The 23,113-nt window shown below is 41.0% G+C and overlaps 2 protein-coding genes across 6 annotated transcripts; both read left to right on the plus strand.

Annotated features, from left to right (window-relative positions):
* Window positions 1-385: 385 nt before the first annotated feature.
* znf143b (zinc finger protein 143b) lies at window positions 386-13,367 on the plus strand. 5 transcript variants are annotated; one of them, XM_040132652.1, is made up of 15 exons: window positions 386-883; window positions 4,012-4,127; window positions 4,992-5,180; window positions 5,424-5,504; window positions 6,461-6,657; window positions 6,880-6,948; window positions 7,045-7,161; window positions 7,348-7,423; window positions 7,827-7,952; window positions 8,767-8,946; window positions 9,196-9,423; window positions 10,334-10,482; window positions 11,127-11,279; window positions 11,729-11,897; window positions 12,994-13,104. In XM_040132652.1, the coding sequence occupies exons 2-14, from the start codon at window positions 4,022-4,024 to the stop codon at window positions 11,876-11,878; spliced, it is 1,821 nt and encodes a 606-aa protein (XP_039988586.1). In that variant the 5' UTR covers window positions 386-883; window positions 4,012-4,021; the 3' UTR covers window positions 11,879-11,897; window positions 12,994-13,104. The 5 variants fall into 5 exon arrangements, with proteins under 5 accessions (XP_039988586.1, XP_039988582.1, XP_039988583.1 ...); XM_040132648.1 differs by having other exon boundaries at window positions 387-883; window positions 11,729-11,857; window positions 12,994-13,367; XM_040132649.1 differs by having other exon boundaries at window positions 387-883; window positions 4,015-4,127; window positions 11,729-11,857; window positions 12,994-13,367.
* Window positions 13,368-14,546: 1,179 nt separating this feature from the next.
* On the plus strand, window positions 14,547-22,473 carry wee1 (WEE1 G2 checkpoint kinase). The gene is made up of 10 exons (XM_040134258.1): window positions 14,547-15,501; window positions 16,196-16,410; window positions 16,887-16,953; window positions 17,640-17,812; window positions 18,251-18,519; window positions 19,085-19,174; window positions 19,316-19,401; window positions 19,499-19,669; window positions 20,386-20,531; window positions 21,227-22,473. Exons 1-10 carry the CDS (start codon window positions 15,013-15,015, stop codon window positions 21,381-21,383), a joined length of 1,863 nt encoding a protein of 620 aa, XP_039990192.1. The 5' UTR covers window positions 14,547-15,012; the 3' UTR covers window positions 21,384-22,473.
* The last annotated feature ends 640 nt before the right edge of the window (window positions 22,474-23,113 follow it).

Consider the following 23,113-nt stretch of genomic DNA (forward strand, 5'->3'; position numbering starts at 1 on the left):
ACGTTTATGTATATGGCAGTAGGTGGAAAAAGTCAGTTAATAAGTAAATACAAATAAATAAACATAAAATAATGAAAATTAATAAATATAAAAAATGTACAAATAAATAAAATTATTAAAAATAAAAAGTAAAACACAAATAAACTGAATGAAATAATATAAAGCTAAGAGGAAAAATTAAAAAGATAGAAAAATAAAAAATAAAAGACAGACACACACGCACAGATATATGTTTGTGTCTATAGATACATGGTCCATTTCTGCTGAACCCAGCTAGTATATTATATGTTTTTTTTCCCGTCATTTCAGGAATCCAAGATGTGATGTTTGGTGTCACCGTCAGACAGGTGTCTGCCGGACATTTCCTCTCTTCACTTCATTGCCCACATTCCCTCTGTTTTTCCCACATCACCTTGTTTCCAACATGGAGGCCGAAAAACCTCCCCACACGTCGCTGTTTACGTCGAAAAATCGAACCTAACCCCATCCTTCGGCACAGAGCGGGTCGAAATACACTGTCTCGGTCCGCTGTCGCCTTGTGTTAAAGTTTAAGTACTTATTTTCTACGAGGACGCTTCGCTTTTTCAGTCAAAAGCCTGAGACAATACGAAAACCGACGCGGAATGGCGTCTGGCAGGGGCCCGGGGAGATGAATAACAGCAACGCACGAGCCGAATCGTGAATGAGGGACATATTAATTGACCAATAGGAGTGGGATTTGTGAGTCTCTAGCCAATCACAGCGTCTGGTGTGTATGTAGGCAGGGCGCACAGTTCGCAGGATTGCGCTGGCGTACATGTTCCCGGTGTACGGGCATCGCGGAGCGTTTCCTGCACTGGTGCATGGTGGTCGAACAGGAGGAATTGTTGGAAATTTTTCGGAGGTTAGTTTATAAATTGGTTTTTACCCAGTGTGCATTATTCCCACAGCCATCTCTGAGAGGGGTTGGGGGCGGCAGGCTGCGGCATGGACTCGAAAGACCCCTGGAAAATACAGTTTTAGCAAAAAATAAAGTGACATCCAGCGGGTCAAAATGCTTATGTTATCGTTACTTAGCTCAGCGGTTCCCCGGTCTTGTTTCCGAACTGCGTCGCCAGTTTCACGGCTTGAAGCTTCACGGAGGCAGCTAGCTACCCCTCAAGCTGCCGCACACAGACAGCTCAGCCTTCTGATAGCGACTACAAACAGACGTACGCTTGTTAACCCGAGAATCTTTTGGAAATAGTTTGATGATAGCCGCTGAGAAGTCGTGACAGCGCGGACTGGCGTAGTTACCACAGCTATTAGCATGGTGGCTAACCTGCTAGCTCCGTTATGACAGAGCGTTATAACCGTACCTGACTGCTCTCACATGCTGCCAGTGCTCTAACCGGCCAGGGTCAGCCTTACAACTCAGCCGGCTCACCGCGCTGGTTATATCGTGTAATTTCCCAGTGGCAAATGTGGCAAGTCATAGTTGTGCTACATCGTAGCTAGCTAGCCCCCGATGCTACATTTAAATCATCAAGCGCCAAAAAAAAAAAAACAACGGCGACAGTAGACACTGACATGAGAGGTCAGCCAGGTAAAAACAAGTAAAACATGGCTCACAACTACCCGAAAAAGCCTACAAATGCTTCTCATTTATACGAGTAATACAAGCAGCTAACTGTGTCTGTGAACTGAGGATGTAAACCAGGCTGGATTACAACTGATAACTTCTCCAGAGCTCCCAAGACTCTAGTTTTAGTGTTTTAACTAAACACTAAACCTAAATTTGTAATTAAATGGAGCATGTGTCTGGGATTGTGCCATGAAAGCACAGTTACTGACATGTTAAGGGCCTTAAAGTTGGTTATGTTTTATTGCTTGAACTTGAGGCCTTGACTTGAAGCCAGGTACCAGTGTTGAAATCTAGTTTTAAGATCTTCTTTGTTTCAGTTTTGTGTTCATACTGCATGTTGCAGGGCTGTAATAATTATTTTAATCATCGATAAATCCACCAATTATTGTTTTGATTGTTTGTTAGATATAGTGCCGGAAAATAGTGAAAATTGCCTGTTGCATTTTCCCAGAGTTTCCCAAAGATATTCATTTTCCTCCTGTATATAAGAGAGAACATCGTCACATCTGAGTAACTGGAACTAGAGAAATTTTGCCATTTTTGTTATGATGATTAATCATCAGACAATTAACAAATTGATTAATCGACTAATCGTGGCAGCTTTAGTTTTCACAAATAGAGAAAGGGTTTCACAAATCTGAAACTGCTTTAAACAGTTTTTTACCTTCTGGTTAATTAAGTCCAGATTTGACAAGTCTCCATACAGTGGGTTTTGATCTGGATCTGGTTTGATGTTGTCTAGATGGGGGAAAAAGCAATGTATGTGTGATGTTAAGGGGTTTTTAAGCTAGGCCTGGTCATGTTTTATTTATGTATCCTTTTAATTAAGAATTTTATTTAGAACATTGTCGCAGCTAACAAGTGTGACCTGACAACGACAATCAAGAATCCATTTCACAATTTTTTTTTAGGGATATAGAACATATCAAAAATAAGTTGTACATCACTTGAGTACAAAAAGTCTAAATATACAGAGATCATACATTGAGATACATAAAGACACAGAATGTCCTTAAGAGAATCTATGGTAGGGTATAGAGAAAAGAAAAAAGAAATTGATACACCATAAAAGGAAAAAAAAATGATTATGCTTTACTGTCTGAACTTGAGGCCTTGACTTGAAGCCAGGTACCAGTGTTGAAATCTAGTTTTAAGATCTTCTTTGTTTCAGTTTTGTGTTCATACTGCATGTTGCAGGGCTGTAATAATTATTTTAATCATCGATAAATCCACCAATTATTGTTTTTATTGTTTGTTAGATATAGTGCCGGAAAATAGTGAAAATTGCCTGTTGCATTTTCCCAGAGTTTCCCAAAGATATTCATTTTCCTCCTGTATATAAGAAAGAACATCGTCACATCTGAGTAGCTGGAACTAGAGAAATTTTGCCATTTTTGTTATGATGATTAATCATCAGACAATTGACAAATTGATTAATCGACTAATCGTGGCAGCTTTAGTTTTCACAAATAGAGAAAGGGTTTCACAAATCTGAAACTGCTTTAAACAGTTTTTTACCTTCTGGTTAATTAAGTCCAGATTTGACAAGTCTCCATACAGTGGGTTTTGATCTGGACCTGGTTTGATGTTGTCTAGATGGGGGGAAAAAAGCAATGTATGTGTAATGTTAAGGGGTTTTTAAGCTAGGCCTGGTCATGTTTTATTTATGTATCCTTTTAATTAAGAATTTTATTTAGAACATTGTCGCAGCTAACAAGTGTGACCTGACAACGACAATCAAGAATCCATTTCACAATTTTTTTTTAGGGATATAGAACATATCAAAAATAAGTTGTACATCACTTGAGTACAAAAAGTCTAAATATACAGAGATCATACATTGAGATACATAAAGACACAGCATGTCCTTAAGAGAATCTATGGTAGGGTATAGAGAAAAGAAAAAAGAAATTGATACACCATAAAAAGGAAAAAAAAAAATGATTATGCTTTACTGTCTGAACTTGAGGCCCTGATTTGAAGATGGTACCTGTGTTGAAATCTAGTTTCAAGACCTTTTATTTCATTGTCGTGCTTACATGTTGCACGTTCCTTAACGTGTTTGATCATATTACCACAAAATGTATCTAGACACATGTGCAGTATTTCAGCGTAGAAAAACTGTGCATGTTGCGCATGTGGGAGGAAGAGGGGTTAATAGGGACCCACCAAATTATTTTCGAGCGTCTTTGTATGTGAGCATGGCTTGGAGGTAGTTTGTATGTTGGCTGTACATACAAATTGTAACATGTAACAAGTGTGCTACTATCATCAGTGGACCACTAGATCTGACATCTTGTACAGTATCTCCACCGTCAGTGCTCATCAAGTGTGTTCTCTGTGTTTGTTCACTGGCATGTGGACACCGGTATAAGTTTCAAATGTGTCTCCTGCGTGTGTCGCTCCAGCAGCTAAAGCATGCTCTTGGCCCAGATAAACCGGGACTCGCAGGGAATGGCCGAGTTTCATGATGCAGACGGGCAGCCGGTCACTTTCTGTCTGACAGAGGCCGTGACAGTGGCAGGTGAGCTCCCACGCATGAACTTATAACACTGTTTGATGTCAACAACGTTCGACTACAAACACTGCCTGGGGTGGACAACTTGCCAAATTATTTCGTTATTTTATTTCATAATTTCTTTATCATATGTCGTAATATTGTCGCTGTACCACTGCTGAGTAAATAAGACAAACTTAATAATTCAATAAAGGTAAATTTAATTATCAAACCACAAAAATAAGTACAAGAACGGATGCATACTTTAGTTATAAGACTTGAATACTATATATTTAATGAGCATCTACTATAAACAATATGAACCATGAAAAATAAAAGTAGTGAGTAACTATTTATATTCTTGTCTTATGTCTGCCCTTTGTAAAGCACTTTGAAATAGCTTATTTTGATAACTGCTATATAAACGTTATTCTTATCAATTATGTGTACACCATACATTAATACTAACTATGAAAGTGTGTTGAGATACAAATGACTACAAATAAAGGAGGAGATAAGGATGTTTCAGTAATTAAATATGAGAATTGCTCTTTCTGCAACCACAGTTAACAGCTGGGAAGTGTGACTGGCTCATAGAGAAACCTGGGATTCAGTAGGACAAGTAATACAATATTTTTTGTAACAATGAATCCAAACTGGGGAGGCAATAGAAAAAACATTGCACTCCATCCTCATTAAAAAAACTTTCAAATTTGCCTTAGTTGGCGACTTTAAAGAGTAAAATCCAAACAATGAGTGATTTCTCCAACCAGAGAAAGATTAATCAGTATCAGATCTTGTCCCTTTGGAAAATAACAAGAGATAACACTGTGATCTTCTTACTTCTTAAGCCTACGGTTAAACTATTGTCATTGTCAAATAATTTCCCAGATGGTGATCAGATGGAGAGCATGGACACAGTGAGCCTGCAGGCTGTTACTCTTGCGGACGGATCCACTGCATACATCCAGCACGACTCCAAAGCTTCCTTTTCAGATGGACAGATCATGGACGGCCAGGTGATCCAGCTGGAGGACGGCTCTGCTGCCTATGTTCAGCATGTGTCGATGCCTAAAGCAGGTAAGACACGGAGAATTCTCGTTGTACTCCATTATGTGCAGACATATCACCCGCCAGCCTTGCAAGGCTCTGTGGCTCAGTGGGAAACAACAGTTTGTTTGCATTTCATCTAGATGACATAATGGCATCTTATAGGACTGCGAGCATATATTGACACGTCCAGAAATTTAGCTAGAGCAGAGATTAACCAGTTACTGTTTGTGAGTCAGTAGTGCCTAATTTACTTTTTTTTTTCTGTTGCAGGAGGGGACAGTTTACAGCTTGAAGATGGACAGGCAGTTCAGCTAGAAGATGGAACGACAGCCTACATTCACACACCCAAAGGTAAAAGTTGTTTAATACCTAATAACTTGACTTGCATACCGATGTGAATAATTAAAGAGTAATTCGGATACGAACAGTGTCATGTTTCATCAGTTGGTTATATTCAGTTCATTCTGCAAGTTATTTGTGATCACCAGTTTTTATTCGTATTTTCCTTGGTTTAAAACCAAACGTTACAAACTTTAAACACCACACAACTCAAAAGGAAGGGCAAGAGCAAAGGAGAGAAATTAAGAAAAGAAAAAATGATGAAGAATAATTTAGGGTTTTGGCATAACTACTTCGAATCAGTCTTCTCCTAGAGACGTAATGTACAAGTAACTTGCGGCGTAAAATCAAAGGTTAGCTACCAAGCTGGTTTGTGGACATTGGAGTGTGTCTAGAAACATGTTACACACTTTACTTTAAATGCAGTACATAGTGTCTTGTGGCTGCATTCAGCTCAGATCTGTTTCTTTGAGTGTAGGAGTTTCCTCTTTGTGACACTTTTATGACAGATTCCTTCTCATATGCGCCATGAAATTGGCTGAATATTGGCAACTCTACAAAGACTCTTGTAGTCTGTTGGAGTGACTTGAAAACACATTGTTAGCTGTTTGATTGTAGAGCAGTGAAACATTTTGAAAATTCTTAGGATCTGGCTTTTATGGTCTGTTTTATTCATGGGTATTAAAAAAATGCTCAAACAAATTTAAAGAATCAATTTAGAAATGTACAGTAAATTAATAATAGCTACCTTTTAACAGTGATTACTCATGAGTCTTGATTTTAATAAGTCCACTCTGACAGCTGAGTGACTTTGTACAAAGAAGCAGTTACTTTGTCTGCAGACATGTACAGTAGGAAACAATCCATCCTCTCTGAGCAAAAAGCCATCTCAGGTTTTACACTAAACCCAAGGCCAGTTTCCCTCATTTGATTTCTTTCTCTGCACCCTTCTCTTTGTTTCTGTGCAGATGCATATGACCAGAGCGGCTTGCAGGAGGTTCAGCTGGAGGACGGCAGCACAGCCTACATCCAGCACACGGTGCACATGCCCCAGTCCAACACCATCCTGGCCATCCAGGCTGACGGCACCATCGCAGACCTGCAGACCGAGGCCACTGCCATCGACCCTGAGACCATCAGCGTACTGGAACAGTACACCACCAAGGTGATACTACATTACTGTACTGGTGTTGCACCAGTTTGGCTAATTTATCGTGATACAACATTACAAACATTTTAATGTCATTTTTTAATACTTTTTACCTTTTACCTTTTGGGATAATGTGCTGATGCCGTTAATCACACACACATTCCCCCTCGGCTGTGAATGTTCATGATTCTGACAGTATATACCGTAATATGAAGTGTCGTTTCACCTCCCTGTCAGGTGGAGAATATAGAAAACCCCTTAGGGTCCTTCAGCAGAGTGGAAGCAGACAACGGCGTCCACATGCGGGTAGAGTATCTTAGCATCTTTCTAGAATATTTTTTTCATGACTTTTTAATCCTTCGTTCAGGTTTAACATTGAGGTCTAATTGACGCCTCTTTCAGATTGTGTTACAGGGTCAAGACAACAGGCCAGGAAGGGTTTCAAATGTAGGAGAAAAGTCTTTCCGCTGTGAATATGAGGGCTGCGGAAAGCTCTACACCACTGCCCACCATCTCAAGGTAAGTGTGGGTGTTGTGGTTTTGTGTGACCGCCTATGTTTTGCTGTGTTGCTTTGCTTGTGCCCACTCAAGTGTGTGACGGTATAAAGACAGTATTTTCCTCGCAGCGTCATCCTATTATGTTGTTAGCTACTCGTTTGTTTTATCAGCCTCACTGCTACACAGTTTTGTGTGTGCTTCTCGCAGGTACACGAGCGCTCCCACACCGGAGACAAACCCTATGTCTGCGACTATCCCGGCTGTGGGAAGAAGTTTGCAACAGGTAGCCATGGAAAACGCAATTTTTCACACAGAATTGTCTAATTCATTTTTAAGCAATTTAATATATTTGCACATCGGAACATGTCGTATTTATTTTATCTTTTTCCAGACTGCATAATTCAGAGTAGGAAGAGAGACAGAATACATCAGAACATTTTGGCAGATTACTTTTGAGCTCTTATTGATTGCTGTAATGTTCTGATTGAACACCTTGATGAAAATGCCATTATTACTACTGGATATTGATTTTCTTGAAAAATTAACGCTTAAAAATCAAAGTAAAATGCTGTTATTGGGCTGCAACAAATGATTGAACAGTGTGTTAACCAGGAATAAGGGCTTTGCTGAATGTCAGTGACTCACTTTTGGTTTTTTTGTTTTGGTTTTTTTTTTGGCTATTTAAGGGTATGGCCTAAAGAGTCACTCACGCACACACACGGGGGAGAAGCCATATAGATGCCAGGAACTGAACTGCTGCAAGTCCTTTAAAACATCCGGAGACCTTCAGAAGCACACAAGGACTCATACAGGTGTTCTACCACACCCAGAAACTCACTGACAGGTCATAATTGTGTTGCAACATACAGTGAGACTGAAGGTGTGTAAAAGTGCCATACGTGTCATAAGTCTGGCACAGGGTTTAAATGCAGTTTTGCAGGAGCAAGGAGCCGAAATGATAACTACTAATACATGGCCTCAGGGCTGTTTGCTTAATACAGAAGTGACTGAGTGTGTGTAACTGAAATTCAATCATTTTTATTATTTTGTAACAGGCCAGAGTCAAGCACCATCTGATCTTTGAAACAACACAGATTGTTGTGCAGTGCCAGAATTGGCTGAACAAAGTGCGGCGTTTTGTTGAATGAATGCCTGGAGCGTAATTCTCCCCGAGAGCCAACGAAGTGCTGGGGGAGTTTTCAGGCACACGGTCATCATGAGAAGCATGATGGCAAGATGGTGCTTTTTAATTTCGAAATACAGGATTTTTTCAATTTTGTCATTTATAGAGTGATATGGCCTAATAGAGAGACATACAGTGTTTCACAGAATATACCAGCATATGTTATGTCAAACAATGAAGTATTATCATTGTGTATTTCTCTCTCTTGAACAATTTTAAAATCACCTCCCACTCAGTTCCAAATGGATCCATTTTCATTATTTCTTACACATAAAGCTGGTGACAACATTATTTGAATTGAGAATTGATTTTTAATCTAAATTCCCTTTTAAACACCAAAAAAATATCAACAGACCCGTACAATAAGTTGTGGAAAATCATGAAGATTTCAAACTGGAAACGATAACTCCTTAAACCCTGACATCCCATTTCTTGTATTGCAGGAGAGAAGCCTTTTAAATGCCCAGTCGAAGGCTGCGGCAGGTCGTTTACCACCTCCAATATCCGTAAGGTTCACATCCGAACACACACCGGAGAGCGGCCATACTACTGCTCTGAGCCGACCTGTGGACGGTCCTTCGCTAGTGCCACCAACTACAAGAACCACATGAGGATTCACACCGGTGAGTAGTTTTACACCACCTCCGCTTCTGTTGTCTGTTCAATGTAACTCATAATGTGTCAGCAGGCAGTGGTTTAGTATCCTACTCCAACACTCTCCAGCTTTGCACCTGTACCAAGCCTTAAGTGAAGCATGTAGTAGTTCTTGATTTGCTGTACAACACTTCAATAAAGACAGGAGTTTTCACAACTTCTTCCATTTATATTAAAAAAACAAAACCCATTGTCTGACTACTTTCCTGCGTCTCCAGGGGAGAAACCATATGTGTGCACAGTGCCCGGGTGTGAGAAGCGCTTCACAGAATACTCCAGCCTCTACAAACACCATGTTGTTCATACACCCTGCAAACCTTACAACTGCAACCACTGTGGGAAGACCTACAAACAGATCTCCACGCTCGCCATGCACAAACGCACTGCCCACAACGACACAGAGCCCATCGAGGAGGAGCAGGAGGCGTACTTTGAGCCACCAACAGGTCAGTGTAAAAATAATGATATAGAGAAACTCCTTAACACACGGTTTCACTTTCAAGAACTGTGAGATGTGTAGGATCAGATCAAACTTGGATATGGAACTGCAACAATTAGTCAATTAATCCTTTAGCTGATTGACAGGAATTAAATTGGCAACAATTTCCAAAATCAATTAATAGCCGCAGTCATTTCTCAAGGAAAAATGCCAAACGTTCTATGGTTGCAGCTTCTTCAGTGTGAGAATTTGATGCTTTTCTTTTTCGCATATGGTCGAAAACTGATTATATTTAAGGTCTGGACCATTGGTTGATTAAAAACAAGCAATCTGAATACATGGCCTTGGGCTGTAAAAAAAAAATAAAATAATAATATAACCTTTTTCACTATTTTCTGACATTGTATAGAACAAATGATTAATCGAGATGATAATTGACTGATTAATCGATAATGAAAACATTCTTTAATAGTGGTGTAATTCACAGATAATTGATCAGCAATTAATTGATAACTCGAAAAAAGATTCAGGGGTTCCAGCTTCTCAGATGTGACTATTTGATGCTTTTGTTTGTCGTGATAATAAATGGAATATAATAAAACAATAAATAAAATAAAACAATACAGTGGAATTGGAATATGTAGTACCACAAAGAAACACTAGGATATTAATAAGTGTAGTGAAGACGAGAAGGTTTAAATTGTGCCAACAACAACAATAACGACACTAGAACAAACGAAGCAGAAATAAATGTATATGAAAGAAAAATAGGAAACTGCATGAAGGTTGGATAAGAAATTTGCACTGTGTGAAAATGTACAGGAAATATACACAGATTGAAAATAAACGAAATATGAAATTACATATGAATAACATTTAAAAATACTGACAGACAAAATCTTTCAATCCTAATGCAGACGCCATTGATGACCCTAACGTGAGCTACACAACAGCGGTGGTCGAGGCGGACGACTCCGGCTCAGAGCAGGTTCCAGTTGAGAGCTCGGACATGGTTGGTCAGCAGCACGTTGCCTTGGTAACGCAGGAGGACGGGACGCAACAGCAGGTAACGGAATGCAGTGACATCACTGCAAGTAGTCAACACAGTCCATGGAGTTCCAAGAATTCAGGGCCTCTCTCGAAACGCAGTTCGCCAAGTCCAGACTCCGTTACTTTGAAACTCAGACTTGGCAAGTTCAGCACAGGTGTCCAGACGCCCGAGGATGGGAGGATCATTTGCATTTGTGAACAGCAACGTTCTTGCTAACACCAGCAGCTGAGCTAGGCACTGGTGATTCCGCTTCAACATAAACTGTACCGTACCGTACTGTGACAAAATAATTTCAAATCAAAGGTCCTCTGACAGACTTTTCTGGAAAAAATAACCTAGTTGACAGTGACCTGCAGTCTGAAGATAGGCCCGATATCCAGTCTGTAATATATATTAAAAAAATAAAATGAAAACCGTCCCAGAAATGGTCCCATCTTTCCTAACACAGTGGTTTCTTGTGCCTTGTTTCTATTATGAATTTTGCAGTTAAAACAAAAAAGGAATAAGGCAGACTGATTATGAAACTAATAGTAGATAAAATAATTCAATTCAAAGAGAAAATGACCGGACAAAAAATGTGACCATATTGTTCCACGAAGGTGCCTGAACGATTTACTGTGAATGCTCCTAAATCTGTATTGTATGGTGTCTCACATCAGGTCAGTATCTCCGAAGCAGACCTACAAGCTATGGGTGGCACAATCACCATGGTAACCCAGGAAGGCACAACCATAACCATCCCGGCCCACGAACTGGCAACGCAAGGTGCTCACTCAGTTACCATGGTAACAACAGACGGCTCAGATGAACAGGTAAACAACTGCCTGAATTCTGTGTAGACTGTCCAAAAAAATGTTAGAATAAGCTCCTTTTTTTTCCCCTTTTAATAGGGTTTTCATGTGATGTTGTGTGACGTGTTAATGCATAACTTCACATGACATCTAACTATTGAAGGCCTATTTAGAAAAAAAAAACGATGGGTTACTGTGTCACAGTAACTTGAATTTAGAAACAAAACGTACTTCATGAGACCAGCCACTTTTACTTAAAATGTTACAAACTGGCCAAAAAAAACAAACCACAACAGTCTTTTTCAGGTGTCTGTCCATTTCTAGTCTAATTGTTGGACATTTAATCCTTTTATAGTGCACAACCAATTCTCTGTCCCTCCCTTATGGCATCATATGTGGTCACCAACTGATTTGTGACCCAACATCAAAGCAGACGATTGATTGGCGTACAACAACTCTGTCTCCCCCAGGTGGCCATCATGACGCCCGACATGGCCTCGTTCCAAACTGTGGAGGAGGCAGGCTACAGCCAAGAACAGGATGACATTCATCCTGTCACATTACTGGCCACCTCCAACGGCACTCACATTGCTGTGCAGGTTCGTAGAACGACACCATAGGAGTGAATAGACTGGTGGGGTGAGTTCCAATCTGTGAATTTGTTTAGTTCAATTTATGACGAAGAAGACTGGGTACATTCGCCACTCGATGTTGTTTCAGCGCAGAAAATGTTACATCTGTAAGACTGGTTAGCTTGCTGGGGGAATACAAGTGTAGCAGCAGAGGAATGCCGATCCTACGGAGTCTGCTGCATTTCGGTCTCTTGTTTTTGCTGAGAACTGCACTGAATGTTCTGTTGTTTATGTGATACTGACAGGAGTTTCAGTCAGGACTAAAGGGTACTTAAGTTAGTCCCCCCCACGTAATCACTCCCCAGATCCCACCCTGTTGCTATTTGCCTAAACGCTTAGCTGGAAATCATGGGTAGGTGGGGTTCAGCTCATGGGGTGTAGGTGTGTCTCTGCTTTCTTGCTGGTGCATTTGATTAGGGATCACACCAAACTGAAACTTACCAACAATGGGATGTGTGAGTTTATATGTAATCCACGCTTTCGGGGGGGGGGGGCAGTGCTGTATAAATAAGAATTTACAGTTGGGGTTTCATTCCATTTTGCTTTGACACCAGTACAAAAGGTTATCACCAAAGGCAGAAAGAAATAAGTGGAATTTTCAATACATCAGAGTCAATGTTTTCCATTGGTGGGGTGACCAGGTGATTATGTAACGATAAAAACTGATTGTCCCTCTATCAAACAGATCGCTACATGAAAGGTAATGTTTTATCTATTCAAAGACATTTGCTTTAACCACATATTATACTATTATGTTAACTTTAAACAATATATTAACTATTTAGGCCCTAAAACCCCTGAGGGGTGACGCATCAAAGGTTGCAGGTCCTGATGACTGAGCCTTATTTATCCCGAAAAACATTGTTTCCATTTACCCCCTTCCGCTGCTTCTGTCATGTTAATTACAAAGCACCCTTTTACACCTTTGGCCACCGTGTGACAGTCATCAGCCTTTAACACGCTCAGTTACAGCCAGAGGTGTTGTCTCTCAAAGGGGTGGCAGAGTAAATACATTAAATCAGTAGTACCGACTGATTAACAGTGATTATCAGTATGCCAATCAATGTTTGCATTATGTACATTGTTTTTCCTGTTCTCTGTAGCTCAGTGATCAGCCCTCGCTGGAGGAAGCCATCAGAATAGCATCAAGAATACAACAAGGAGAGTCGCCGGGCCTGGATGATTGATGGACTCACTAAGGACTATGATTTAGGATCAAAACCATCTCAATTGGACTATATCAACGAGATAAATCGAGTCTTCCTCCCCGTTTTTTTTTTTTTTTTTTTTTTTTCTTCTTTCCACAAAAAGAACTTAGCTTTTACGTGTACATAGGATTTTGATAACTGGAGTTCTGCTATGCTATTTTGTCCCTCGACCAAAAAGATGGGAGAGGGGGAAATGCTTTCTAATGTTTATGGTGCACAGTGCACAGTGCAGTGTACAGCTAATGCTATTTCTAATAAAAAAAAAAGGATTGTGTGATTAATTGTGACTGTTCTTGATTTTGAACACCTGATTCCAGTTGAACTTTGTTCACCTTTACTTTTGCTCAGCTGTAAAGGTAAAAATACCTACAGAGCGTACAAAAAAAGAAATGTGAAATATATACTGTAATTGGTTTGAATCTCGGCCAGATTAACTTCCTAGGGGCCCCCCGGTGCAAAAATTTGTTGTTGCGCCCCTGTTAACTCCCCAATGTACATGGCATTTTGATCATTACCCCAGACACCAAGAAACCATCCAGTAGTCTGACATGACCAGTTGATTAATCGATTGGTCCATTGAAAGAAAATTAATTAGCATAAATTTTGATAACGGATTAATAATTTACATAACTTTTAATTCACTGGTACCAAATTCTCAAATGTGAATACCTCCCAGGTTTTCATGATAGCTAACTTAACATTTTTGTGTTTTGAACAAGTTCACTCGGCCTTCAGAGAATGACGATGGGCTTTTTTCAACATTTTCTGACATTTTTTGTACAAAAAACAGCTGAACAGTTGTTAGACCTAATGATAAATAAAGTAATAGTTGATTGCAGCCTTAAATGATGGGATAACTCCACCTTGCCCAAGTAATTTGATAAAAACACAACTATACCGTATGAACAAGAAATATAAAGTAAAACATTTCAGGTCTTTAAAACTAGATTTTGGCTTTGGGGGGATGGGAGACCCATCAGAGCTCGTATTTGTACTTAAGCGGTGCAATTTTACAAGAAGTGACTTATTAATCAAGCGATGTTGACAGGAACTTGCATGGGGTAAACCTGCCCGGTCCGTAGCCCGTCCTCGACCTGCGGTTGTTGTTATGACCCTGGGGTGGTGGTTTGGGCACTTTCAACCGCTGCAGGCCGTTTTTTATTACTATGCAATAAGTTTGGAAGCACTTTGTCGTGCGGAGCGAGACGGGACTCGATTTCGGCTTCTGACTCCGATGTTTTTTCGTGTGCCGCCGCTTCTTTGATCGAGAGGCGCATTGTCTGGAGGTCGATTGTGCGACTCCGGTGCGTTCGCGCCAGATTGTTACCGTGCAACCGATGACGTAGCGCCTCCCGAACGCTCTCTGGAACGCCCATCTTTCAAAAATATCGAAACGCGTCCTGATTGGCCGGTCGCCGCAGCGTGCCCAACGGTCGCGGGAAGTGCTTTGCCACGCGCGTGATAGGAAGAGCCCAGTTCTCGACTCATTCAAACTTTTTTTTTTTTGTAAACATTGGTTTGGTTTTATCGCGTTTCTGTGTCGGTGAGCAATCGAGAAGGTAGTGACAGATACCGATACTCGACTGGACCGGGAAGTTTTGGTATTTTGTTTTTAGTTTAACGCCAACTTCGGACGTTGCTCTTACGGTGAATACGAGCTAACTCCGGGGCCATTTCCTCGGCGCTGGAATGGGCGTGTAGGAGTTAGCAAACACGTTAACTTTTTCTAGGATGTTAACGGAGATTTAAGCGCTTTTCCATTAGTTTTTGGACACTTAAAAAAAATAATCGGTACCTTTCTTCTTTTAAGGTAGTGAAAAGTTTTTGTTTTTTGCGAGAAACGCCATTGCGACAGTAGCGGGGGTCAAACCGCGTGATTTTCTCGTCGACGAAGCAGGGGTTTAAATCCTGAAAATGTCGAGCTACAGTCGCCATCGGCACGGATCCCCCTCCCCGAAAACAATGCCGATTCGTCAAAAATTACAGTTCACATCCAGCGACGGGGAGGACGACCCCATTGAGGACGTTAACAACAGCGCCGGAGCAGAGTCTGGCTTCACGGAGATAGACTCCCCGATGCCAGTGCGACGGGACACCTCCGACAAACGGCTGGACGGCAGCAGCAGCCCCCTGAACCAGTCCGGCGGGGAGGACTACGTGGAACTGTGGGACGAGGACAGCTTCGGCTCGCCATCTCACCTGCGGTCCCCGAGAAGTGTTATCTTTGCCAACTGCTCGCCGTCACCGAGGAAAATTTCTCGGCTGTATGGCGGGTCACCGGAGCAGTCCTACGTCCAGGACGACGGCGAGGGCTCCAGCTCCCCGATCCCAGACTGCCCCGACACACCTCCGCACAAAACCTTCAGAAAACTCCGGCTTTTTGACACACCGCACACACCAAAGGTTAGCAGTTGGCTATAAATAACTTAAATCTATGTTGACTATTTCCGAAAAATAAGTTTATTCGAGATCGGTGGGAGAACTTAGACGCATTTTTTTTAGCAAAGGCCGCAGACCACATATGCAGACTTTGGATATCTACCCATGTGAAATTGTCGGGAAAAAAAACAAAAAGTTCAGTTTCTTCTCCCAAATTCTTTAAAAGTTACATTAACAGTTTGCATCCTCCAAACACTGATCTGGCAGCTCTGTGGATCTTGTCAGGTGCTGGTTTGGGAAGAAAATCGGCTAAAATAAGCAACACCAAGCTTAAACAAACAAATGGCTTCAATTTTTTGAATTCCAGGGGATACTTTTCTGCTGTGCCAGTCAACGACCCAGTGACCCACTTAATTTAAAACTCTGCTTATTGCATAATGCTCTCATTGTAGTCAGCCAGCAAGATGATTTTGGTGACCTGGGGTTTTATGTCTGGGCATGTCTTTATCACTGATTACTGCATTACACAGCATTGCCTTTGAAATCTAGATATGCCACAAAACACTATTTCAGAACTACCAGCCACTGTAGTGTTTGCTAACCAGGCTAATTTATAATCACACTCTTGTTCAAGTAGTCTCCCTTTTAAAATGTTAAACTTGTGCATGTCCCCGCAGCTGCTCTCAGATTAACAAGGCACTAAATCTGTCTCTTGCAGAGTTTGTTGTCCAGAGCCAGGGGCTCTGGCCCGGGATCCTCCAGCAGGAGAGTCGCCCTGTTCAAGAATGTGGAGCCTTCGGGAAAGTCAATCACAGACAGCAACAGGAGACAGCAGACCCCTCTGGTCAACTTTAACCCCTTCACCCCCGACTCCCTCCTCATCCAGTCTGCCACGCAGCAGAGAAACAACAGGAAGCGGGCACACTGGAATGAGTATGTTTTTTCTAAGACTGATACTGTTTTGTTAGAAAAACTTTTGTCCTTTTAGAAAAAATCTCGCGCGTCTAGTTGGTGCACCTGAAAAGACCTGCGGCTTTTAGTACTTTTCCAAAGTGGCTGTGGGAGTGAACAAGCTGCAGTCAATATTTTGGTTACATATTTCCCCACTCTGGTCAGTAGGTGTATGAAAACTTTACAGCCTTGTCACTACAGTAGTAAAAAAGCAGTTAGTCACACGTGCTGAGAGCAGTGGCGAACACCTTTTTTAACTGCTGTCTTGTACAGAGCTCAAGCCCATTGTGATAATAACCAGATACGTTAAAGCCGTTGATAAAGGCCAAGGGTTTTGGCTGGGGACCAAGACCTCATGGTTACTGGTGAACTCTGCCATGTGCTTGTGAAGCCCCCAGTGCTGACCCCTGCTGTACAGAATGCTAACCATCACCCACCATTGTGTTTGATCTTTTTAGCTCTTGCGGAGAAGACATGGAGGCAAGTGATGGTGAGGGAGAGGAGGAGGTCCTCCCACCATCCAAGGTAATAAATGTTTTATATGATTAACAGTAATAACATACACTGATACGTACATTTACTGTCAGGAAAATAATTGGTTTATTTCTCTTCATTAGACAATTGTTATTTTGCAGGAAATTTCATCTCAGACTTGGTTTTAGGACTTTTTAAATTAGTTGATTAATCATATAGCTTATGAAATGACAGAAAATAGCGAGAAAATACCCCCACAATTTCCCAGAGCTCAGGGAGGTGTCTTGAAATTGTTGTTTTTGTTAAAGCTGTTTTCCAAAACCCGAAGGTATTCAATTTACAAAACTTTTAAAACTGAGAAAAGCAGGAAATATTCACAGGAAATAGAACATATTTGGTATTTTTGCTTGTTGTCAAAGTTATTTTATTTCAGAAGACTAAACTAAACTAATTATTTCAGCTCTACTTTGTTTTGTTGTAAAAAGCTGTTAATTTAAACATACCACAAAAGCACAATGCCTGCATTGAGTAAACATGACGAACAAAAACAGAACGATTCACCATCAGACCGGTTGATTTCAGTTGTTATGCTAAATGGCCATTGAGAAGCGACTTTAAAACAAGCTTCATGATGTTACAGAGGTCTGTTAGAAAAACACGTGTTTTGTTTTTGTTTTTTTTTAAAAGGGTAAAGGTTAATAATAGATGCATTGTTAAAACGCTGCTTCTGCCTGCAGAGGATCACCATGATGGAAAGCAACATGATGTCCCGGTACACCTCCGAGTTCCTCGAGCTGGAGAAGATCGGCTGCGGAGAGTTTGGTGCTGTGTTCAAGTGTGTGAAAAGACTAGACGGCTGCATCTACGCCATCAAGAGATCGAAGAAGCCTTTGGCGGGATCAGTAGATGAGTAAGTTGAATTTATAACAATCTAAAAAATAAAAATAAACTCTTACAAAGGATTATGTCTTCATCCTATTTTGGGAACTTGTTACCTGAAAGTCCATCGTCCAAAGTAGCTTATATTTTACAAGGAAATTGTCTGAAGGTGATATGAGTTTGTCAGAAACTTTAATAACATGTAATGTTTGACGGGTCATTTTTACAATAAAGATCGCACTTTTTAAAGTAGTGAAAAGGCAGATTTTAATGGAACTTTCCCTCTTACTGCTCAGTATGTATGGGATAGCACATAGTGCACCAAAAGTTGTCCATGTGCTCCTTTGTATAATTGGACCGACAAGTCGTTAAAGGCTGTTTACCAGAAAGACTAGGGGCACCTTATTTCTCTTACAAAACTTTCCCCAAACACGCCTTAATTAAAATGATCTGTTCCCCTCCTCCACAGGCAGAACGCCTTGCGGGAGGTGTATGCCCACGCCGTGCTGGGCCAGCACCCCCACGTGGTGCGCTACTACTCGGCCTGGGCCGAGGACGACCACATGCTCATCCAGAACGAGTACTGCAACGGTGGCACACTGTCCGACGTCATCGCAGAGAACTACAGACGGCTCAGCTACCTGACGGAGCTGGAGCTGAAAGATCTGCTGCTACAAGTCACACGAGGACTCAAGTACATCCACTCTACATCTCTGGTGCACATGGACATCAAGCCCAGTGAGTATTTAAGAGTTGAAAATCATACAAATAGGAGTCTTCGTAATTGTCGGTTAGCTGAATCAAGTCATGTGAAGTGAGACTGCGATGTAAGGCCACAGCAGTGCAAAAAAACATACAAATTCATAGTAAATGACCTGGATCTGCTCCAAATTTTAATGGTTTCATCCCAAATAAGCTGTTAAACAAAATAAGATAAGCAATTTTATGAAATAGTTGATCATTTCATCCATTTTTTGCTGTATATCCAGGCCCAGTTCATGTTTAATTATTAATTAATGATATCAGGAATTATTGTTATATAGTGCTGGGAAGGAGTGACATAAATGTCAATAAATTCATGCATTTGATAAATAATTGTTGGTCATATCATCCCTACTGGTTTTTACTGATATCTTTCGCACTCTGGGCAGCATGACTGTGAAACAGGTATTACATTGTATGTGGCATTAAAAGTTCTCAAAGTTTTAAGTGTAACTCACGGAAAAAAAAAAACAGAGGCAAAGTCTTAAAGTTGACGTTCTCTGGTCAGAAACTAATGAAAGCATTCATGTCTTTTTCTTAGGCAACATCTTTATTTCACGGAAATCTGGGACAAGCTGTGGTGAATGTGATGAGGATGAAGGTCTGACCACCAGCATCGTCTACAAAATCGGTAAGCTGCGTCCAGGGTCCTTGTATGAGGAGTTCTGCATTTTTAAAGTTTAATCTTTTTAGTATTCATTCGTTTTAATTTACTGAGAGGAAGTGGTCATCTTCACAACTGAAATCTACCTTGTATGTGCCCCGTCTTCAGGTGATCTCGGTCATGTGACAAGAGTGAACAATCCACAAGTGGAGGAGGGGGACAGCAGATACCTGGCCAACGAAGTTTTACAAGAGGTCTGTAATCCTACTCAAAAACTGCTCGCTCTTTCGAACCAGTACAGTTTCAGGCGAGGTCCTTAACTTCCCCATTGTTCTTAATTTTTTTCTTCAGGACTACAGTAACTTGATGAGGGCGGACATCTTTGCTCTGGCTCTGACTGTTGTCAGCGCCTCGGGGGCGGAGCCTCTTCCCACAAATGGAGACAAATGGCACGAGATCCGACAGGGGAAACTCCCCGCCATCCCTCAAGTGCTTTCTCCAGAGTTTCTCAGTCTCCTCAAGGTAACAGTCAGCGCTGTCTTGGTCTTTGTTTTGAACAAGTGAGAGTTTGTGAGACCTGCAGTTACTGTTACAGCCTTTGTTTTGTCCCCCCTCAGAGGGCGTCTGCACGTTCATAACGTTTTTCTAAATTCATTTGATTGTTTTAGATTAACGCTCCAAAGAAAATGTTTGGAATCTATTGATGCACTAATCATTGCAGCTCTATTTTTTTAACTATCATCTATTTTACCTGTAAAATTGTTACTACTTTTGAACTAAATTTAGCAGGTCATTTACATCATGAGTACTGAAATGATTTGTTGATCAAGAGAAAATTACCTGGCAGCGAGTTTTGGTATGATAGAATATTTTATTCTTGCTGGTTTTCTTTGCTCTTCTGTGACAGTAAACTGAATATATTTGGGTTTGAACGGTTTTCAGACAAAACAGGTTATTGGAATAAGTCAACTTGAGCTTTGTATGTTTTTTTGCTGATATTGACCAGCCAATTAACCTAAGCAAATCATCTTCAGATTAAGCAACTATGAAAATCAGTTAATTTCAGCCCTAAACAGAACGTCGTTCTGATAAATTGCATTTACATGTAGAGACCCTGCCTCCATTTATGATGGGAGATGAGTTTGTGCTTTCCTGTGTTTCTTATCACATCCCCCGTTCAGCTTCTTTACCTTTTCTGGGCCCAATCTTCTAATTTTTTTTTCTTCTTCGCATTTCAGCTGATGATCCACCCTGACCCGACCAGACGACCGTCAACTTCGGACCTCATCAAACACCCGGTACTCCTCACCGCTGCCAGAATGAGCGCGGACCAGCTCCGGGTTGAACTCAACGCCGAGAAGTTCAAGAACGCCCTGCTACAAAAGTACGTACACAGCGGCACAGAAAAATTCCCACCCACCGAACTGAGCGTTACTTGTGAGTGGTTAGGACGAGCGAGGCGGATTAATCAGTGGATTAAATGATAATAATAAAAATAATGATTAGCTGCAGTTTTATGTGGTGATAATGTGAATATCTTTGTGCTTTAAGGAATTATAGTGTTTTGTTTTTTTTCCTTCCCATGTGGTATTTTATAGCTCTACCAGTTAATATAAAAAATAGACTGCGGATTATTAGAGTCTAGAGCTGCTGCAATCTTTCAATGAATTGATTAGTTGACAGAAAACTTAACTGTAAACTATCTTGATTTTAAAGAAAAATGCCAATATTCTCTGGTTCCAGTTTCACCGATGTGAATATTTGCTGATTTACTTATTCTTCAGCAGGTTTAAACCGAGCACCTTTTGGGTTTTGGACTGTTGCTCTGATGAAACAAGACATTTTAAGGCATTATCATGTTATGATTTCAGAATCATTATCACGTGGGAACCTTTTTCTGACATTTTAAAGACCAAACAATTAATTGGGAAAAAATTGGGATTAATTTTTAGTGAAAATGTTAGTTGCAGCTCTACTGCAGATTGACAATGGAAATATGCAGTCCTGATTCAGTCAAGGAAACCGACCCGAGCCTCCAGGCCTCATTAATGCTCAACTGTGTCTCTTTGTCTTCCCCAGGGAGCTGAAGAAGGCCCAGCTGGCCAGGGCTGCGGCAGAGGAGAAGGTTTTGTCCACCGAAAGGGTCCAAACCCGCTCCACAGTCCAGTCCAACCCCAGGACCTCCAGACTCATCGGAAAGAAGATGAATCGGTCGGTCAGCCTCACCATCTACTGAGACTTTTGATGCACCCTGACAGGAAGTTGCCTCATGGACCTTTTACTCAGACCTGTTTGGTTGAAGCGGTCGCTTGTTTTTCTATTCGAGGAGGAACCCTGTCGGTCATGGTGTCGGGGCTCCTCGACCCACTGAAGCTGTAGACTGTTGCCACGCCGAACTTGAACTCATCTCTATAAACTCTCATTGCCAACATAGTTCAGCCCTTTTTGCTGATGGACTTTGGAAAAAGACACAAAAAAAAAACCCCATTCCCCAAAGGTAGTTGCTGTACCTTTTTACACTCTGTCATTCCTTAAGTTTGCATAGACGTCGGGCGCTCTCACTGTCTCTGTCCTTGCACTTCCCTCGACAAAGCCGAAGCCTGTTGGCAGCGAATCAAAGCTGCAGTGAAGCTCTCTTCAGTGTGAATGTACTCGCTGTCGCCGTGTGCACCTTACTGCCTGTCAAATGCCTGATGCTGGGTACCAGAGGGTCTGAGAACTGACAATTTCTGTGTTTGTAATGGAGCACTTTGGAGGCAACATGTGGAACTTGCCACATTTTTTTTTTTTTTTTTTTTTTAAAGATAAAACCTGCTGCTATCGATGTTTTGTACGTGTCAGGGTTTGGCCAATTTCAGGTTGGATCGTTCTAGAGGTCATTCGCTCTTATTTTCAAGTAGCAGGAGTCCCCCCCTACCCCCCCACACCTCCACACCCCACCTCCATATAATGTCTTGTATTCTTCTGCCCGGATGGAAAATGCCTCGTGCCGTTTTTGGGAAATCATCCCGCTTGTTTGAAGCACCAAAACCAGTGAGCTGACTCATTATCTGCGAGCTTAGAATGGATCCATACTGTGTTGTTCTTTTTTTTTTTTTTTTCCCTGTTGATTGGTGCTGCCAACCCTGCCTGTAGCATTAGAACAATCATCGTCCCGTTCTTTGGATTCTCACGTATTCTGTTGTTTTTTATTTTTATTTCTTCTGTCATTTCCATGAGGCTCGTCTTCCGTTAGAAAAGTATTCCTCATCTCTTTGTTCTTATAATCTCTAACACAAAAAAAACCTTTGTTGTAACATGTACATATGTTCTTTTAATAAATTCTCACCTTCTACACTCTCTGCCCCGTCGAGTGTGATTTTTATTTTATGGTGTAGAAGAAACTTCCCTCAGCAAACCGCTGTAAATCTGTTACAAATTATTGTGATTTAGTATCTTTTGGGTTTCGGTGGTTGGACAAAATGGACAATTTGAAGACATCACCTTGTGTTTTAGGGAATTCTAAAGGGCTTCCCCCCTTGAAATTCTCGGTGGTTTTACAGACTGAAAGGTGAAGTTAATCATTTTGAAAGTACTGATGGATGAATATGTGGTCGTAGGGGGGTTTTTGCCGAGGTCTGTGTCGGGTGTCATGAAAAGACTGCAACAGGGACACAGGCGATGTAACGTGTCCAATTCAACTTAAGTCCATTTGAACTGGACTTAAACGGAAATGCAGTTTTATTTAGCTTTGGAAAAAATATGTAAAGTAACAAACAAACGGCCACGGTTTGTCATCCAATACATCAAACTGAATGTTTTCCAAGACTTTCTTGAGATCATTGTATCAGTATCCAGGTTGAAACCGGATCGGTTCAATAAATGATTTGAAGGCTTGGTTTATGAAAACACATTTTTATTTATTTATTTATTTTTTAGTAAAACGACTATTAAAAAGAAAATCCTTTGTTTATTTTGTTGTTTAAC

The sequence above is a fragment of the Xiphias gladius genome, chromosome 8 (assembly GCF_016859285.1).
Source record: "Xiphias gladius isolate SHS-SW01 ecotype Sanya breed wild chromosome 8, ASM1685928v1, whole genome shotgun sequence".
NCBI classification, from domain to species: Eukaryota; Metazoa; Chordata; class Actinopteri; order Istiophoriformes; family Xiphiidae; genus Xiphias; species Xiphias gladius.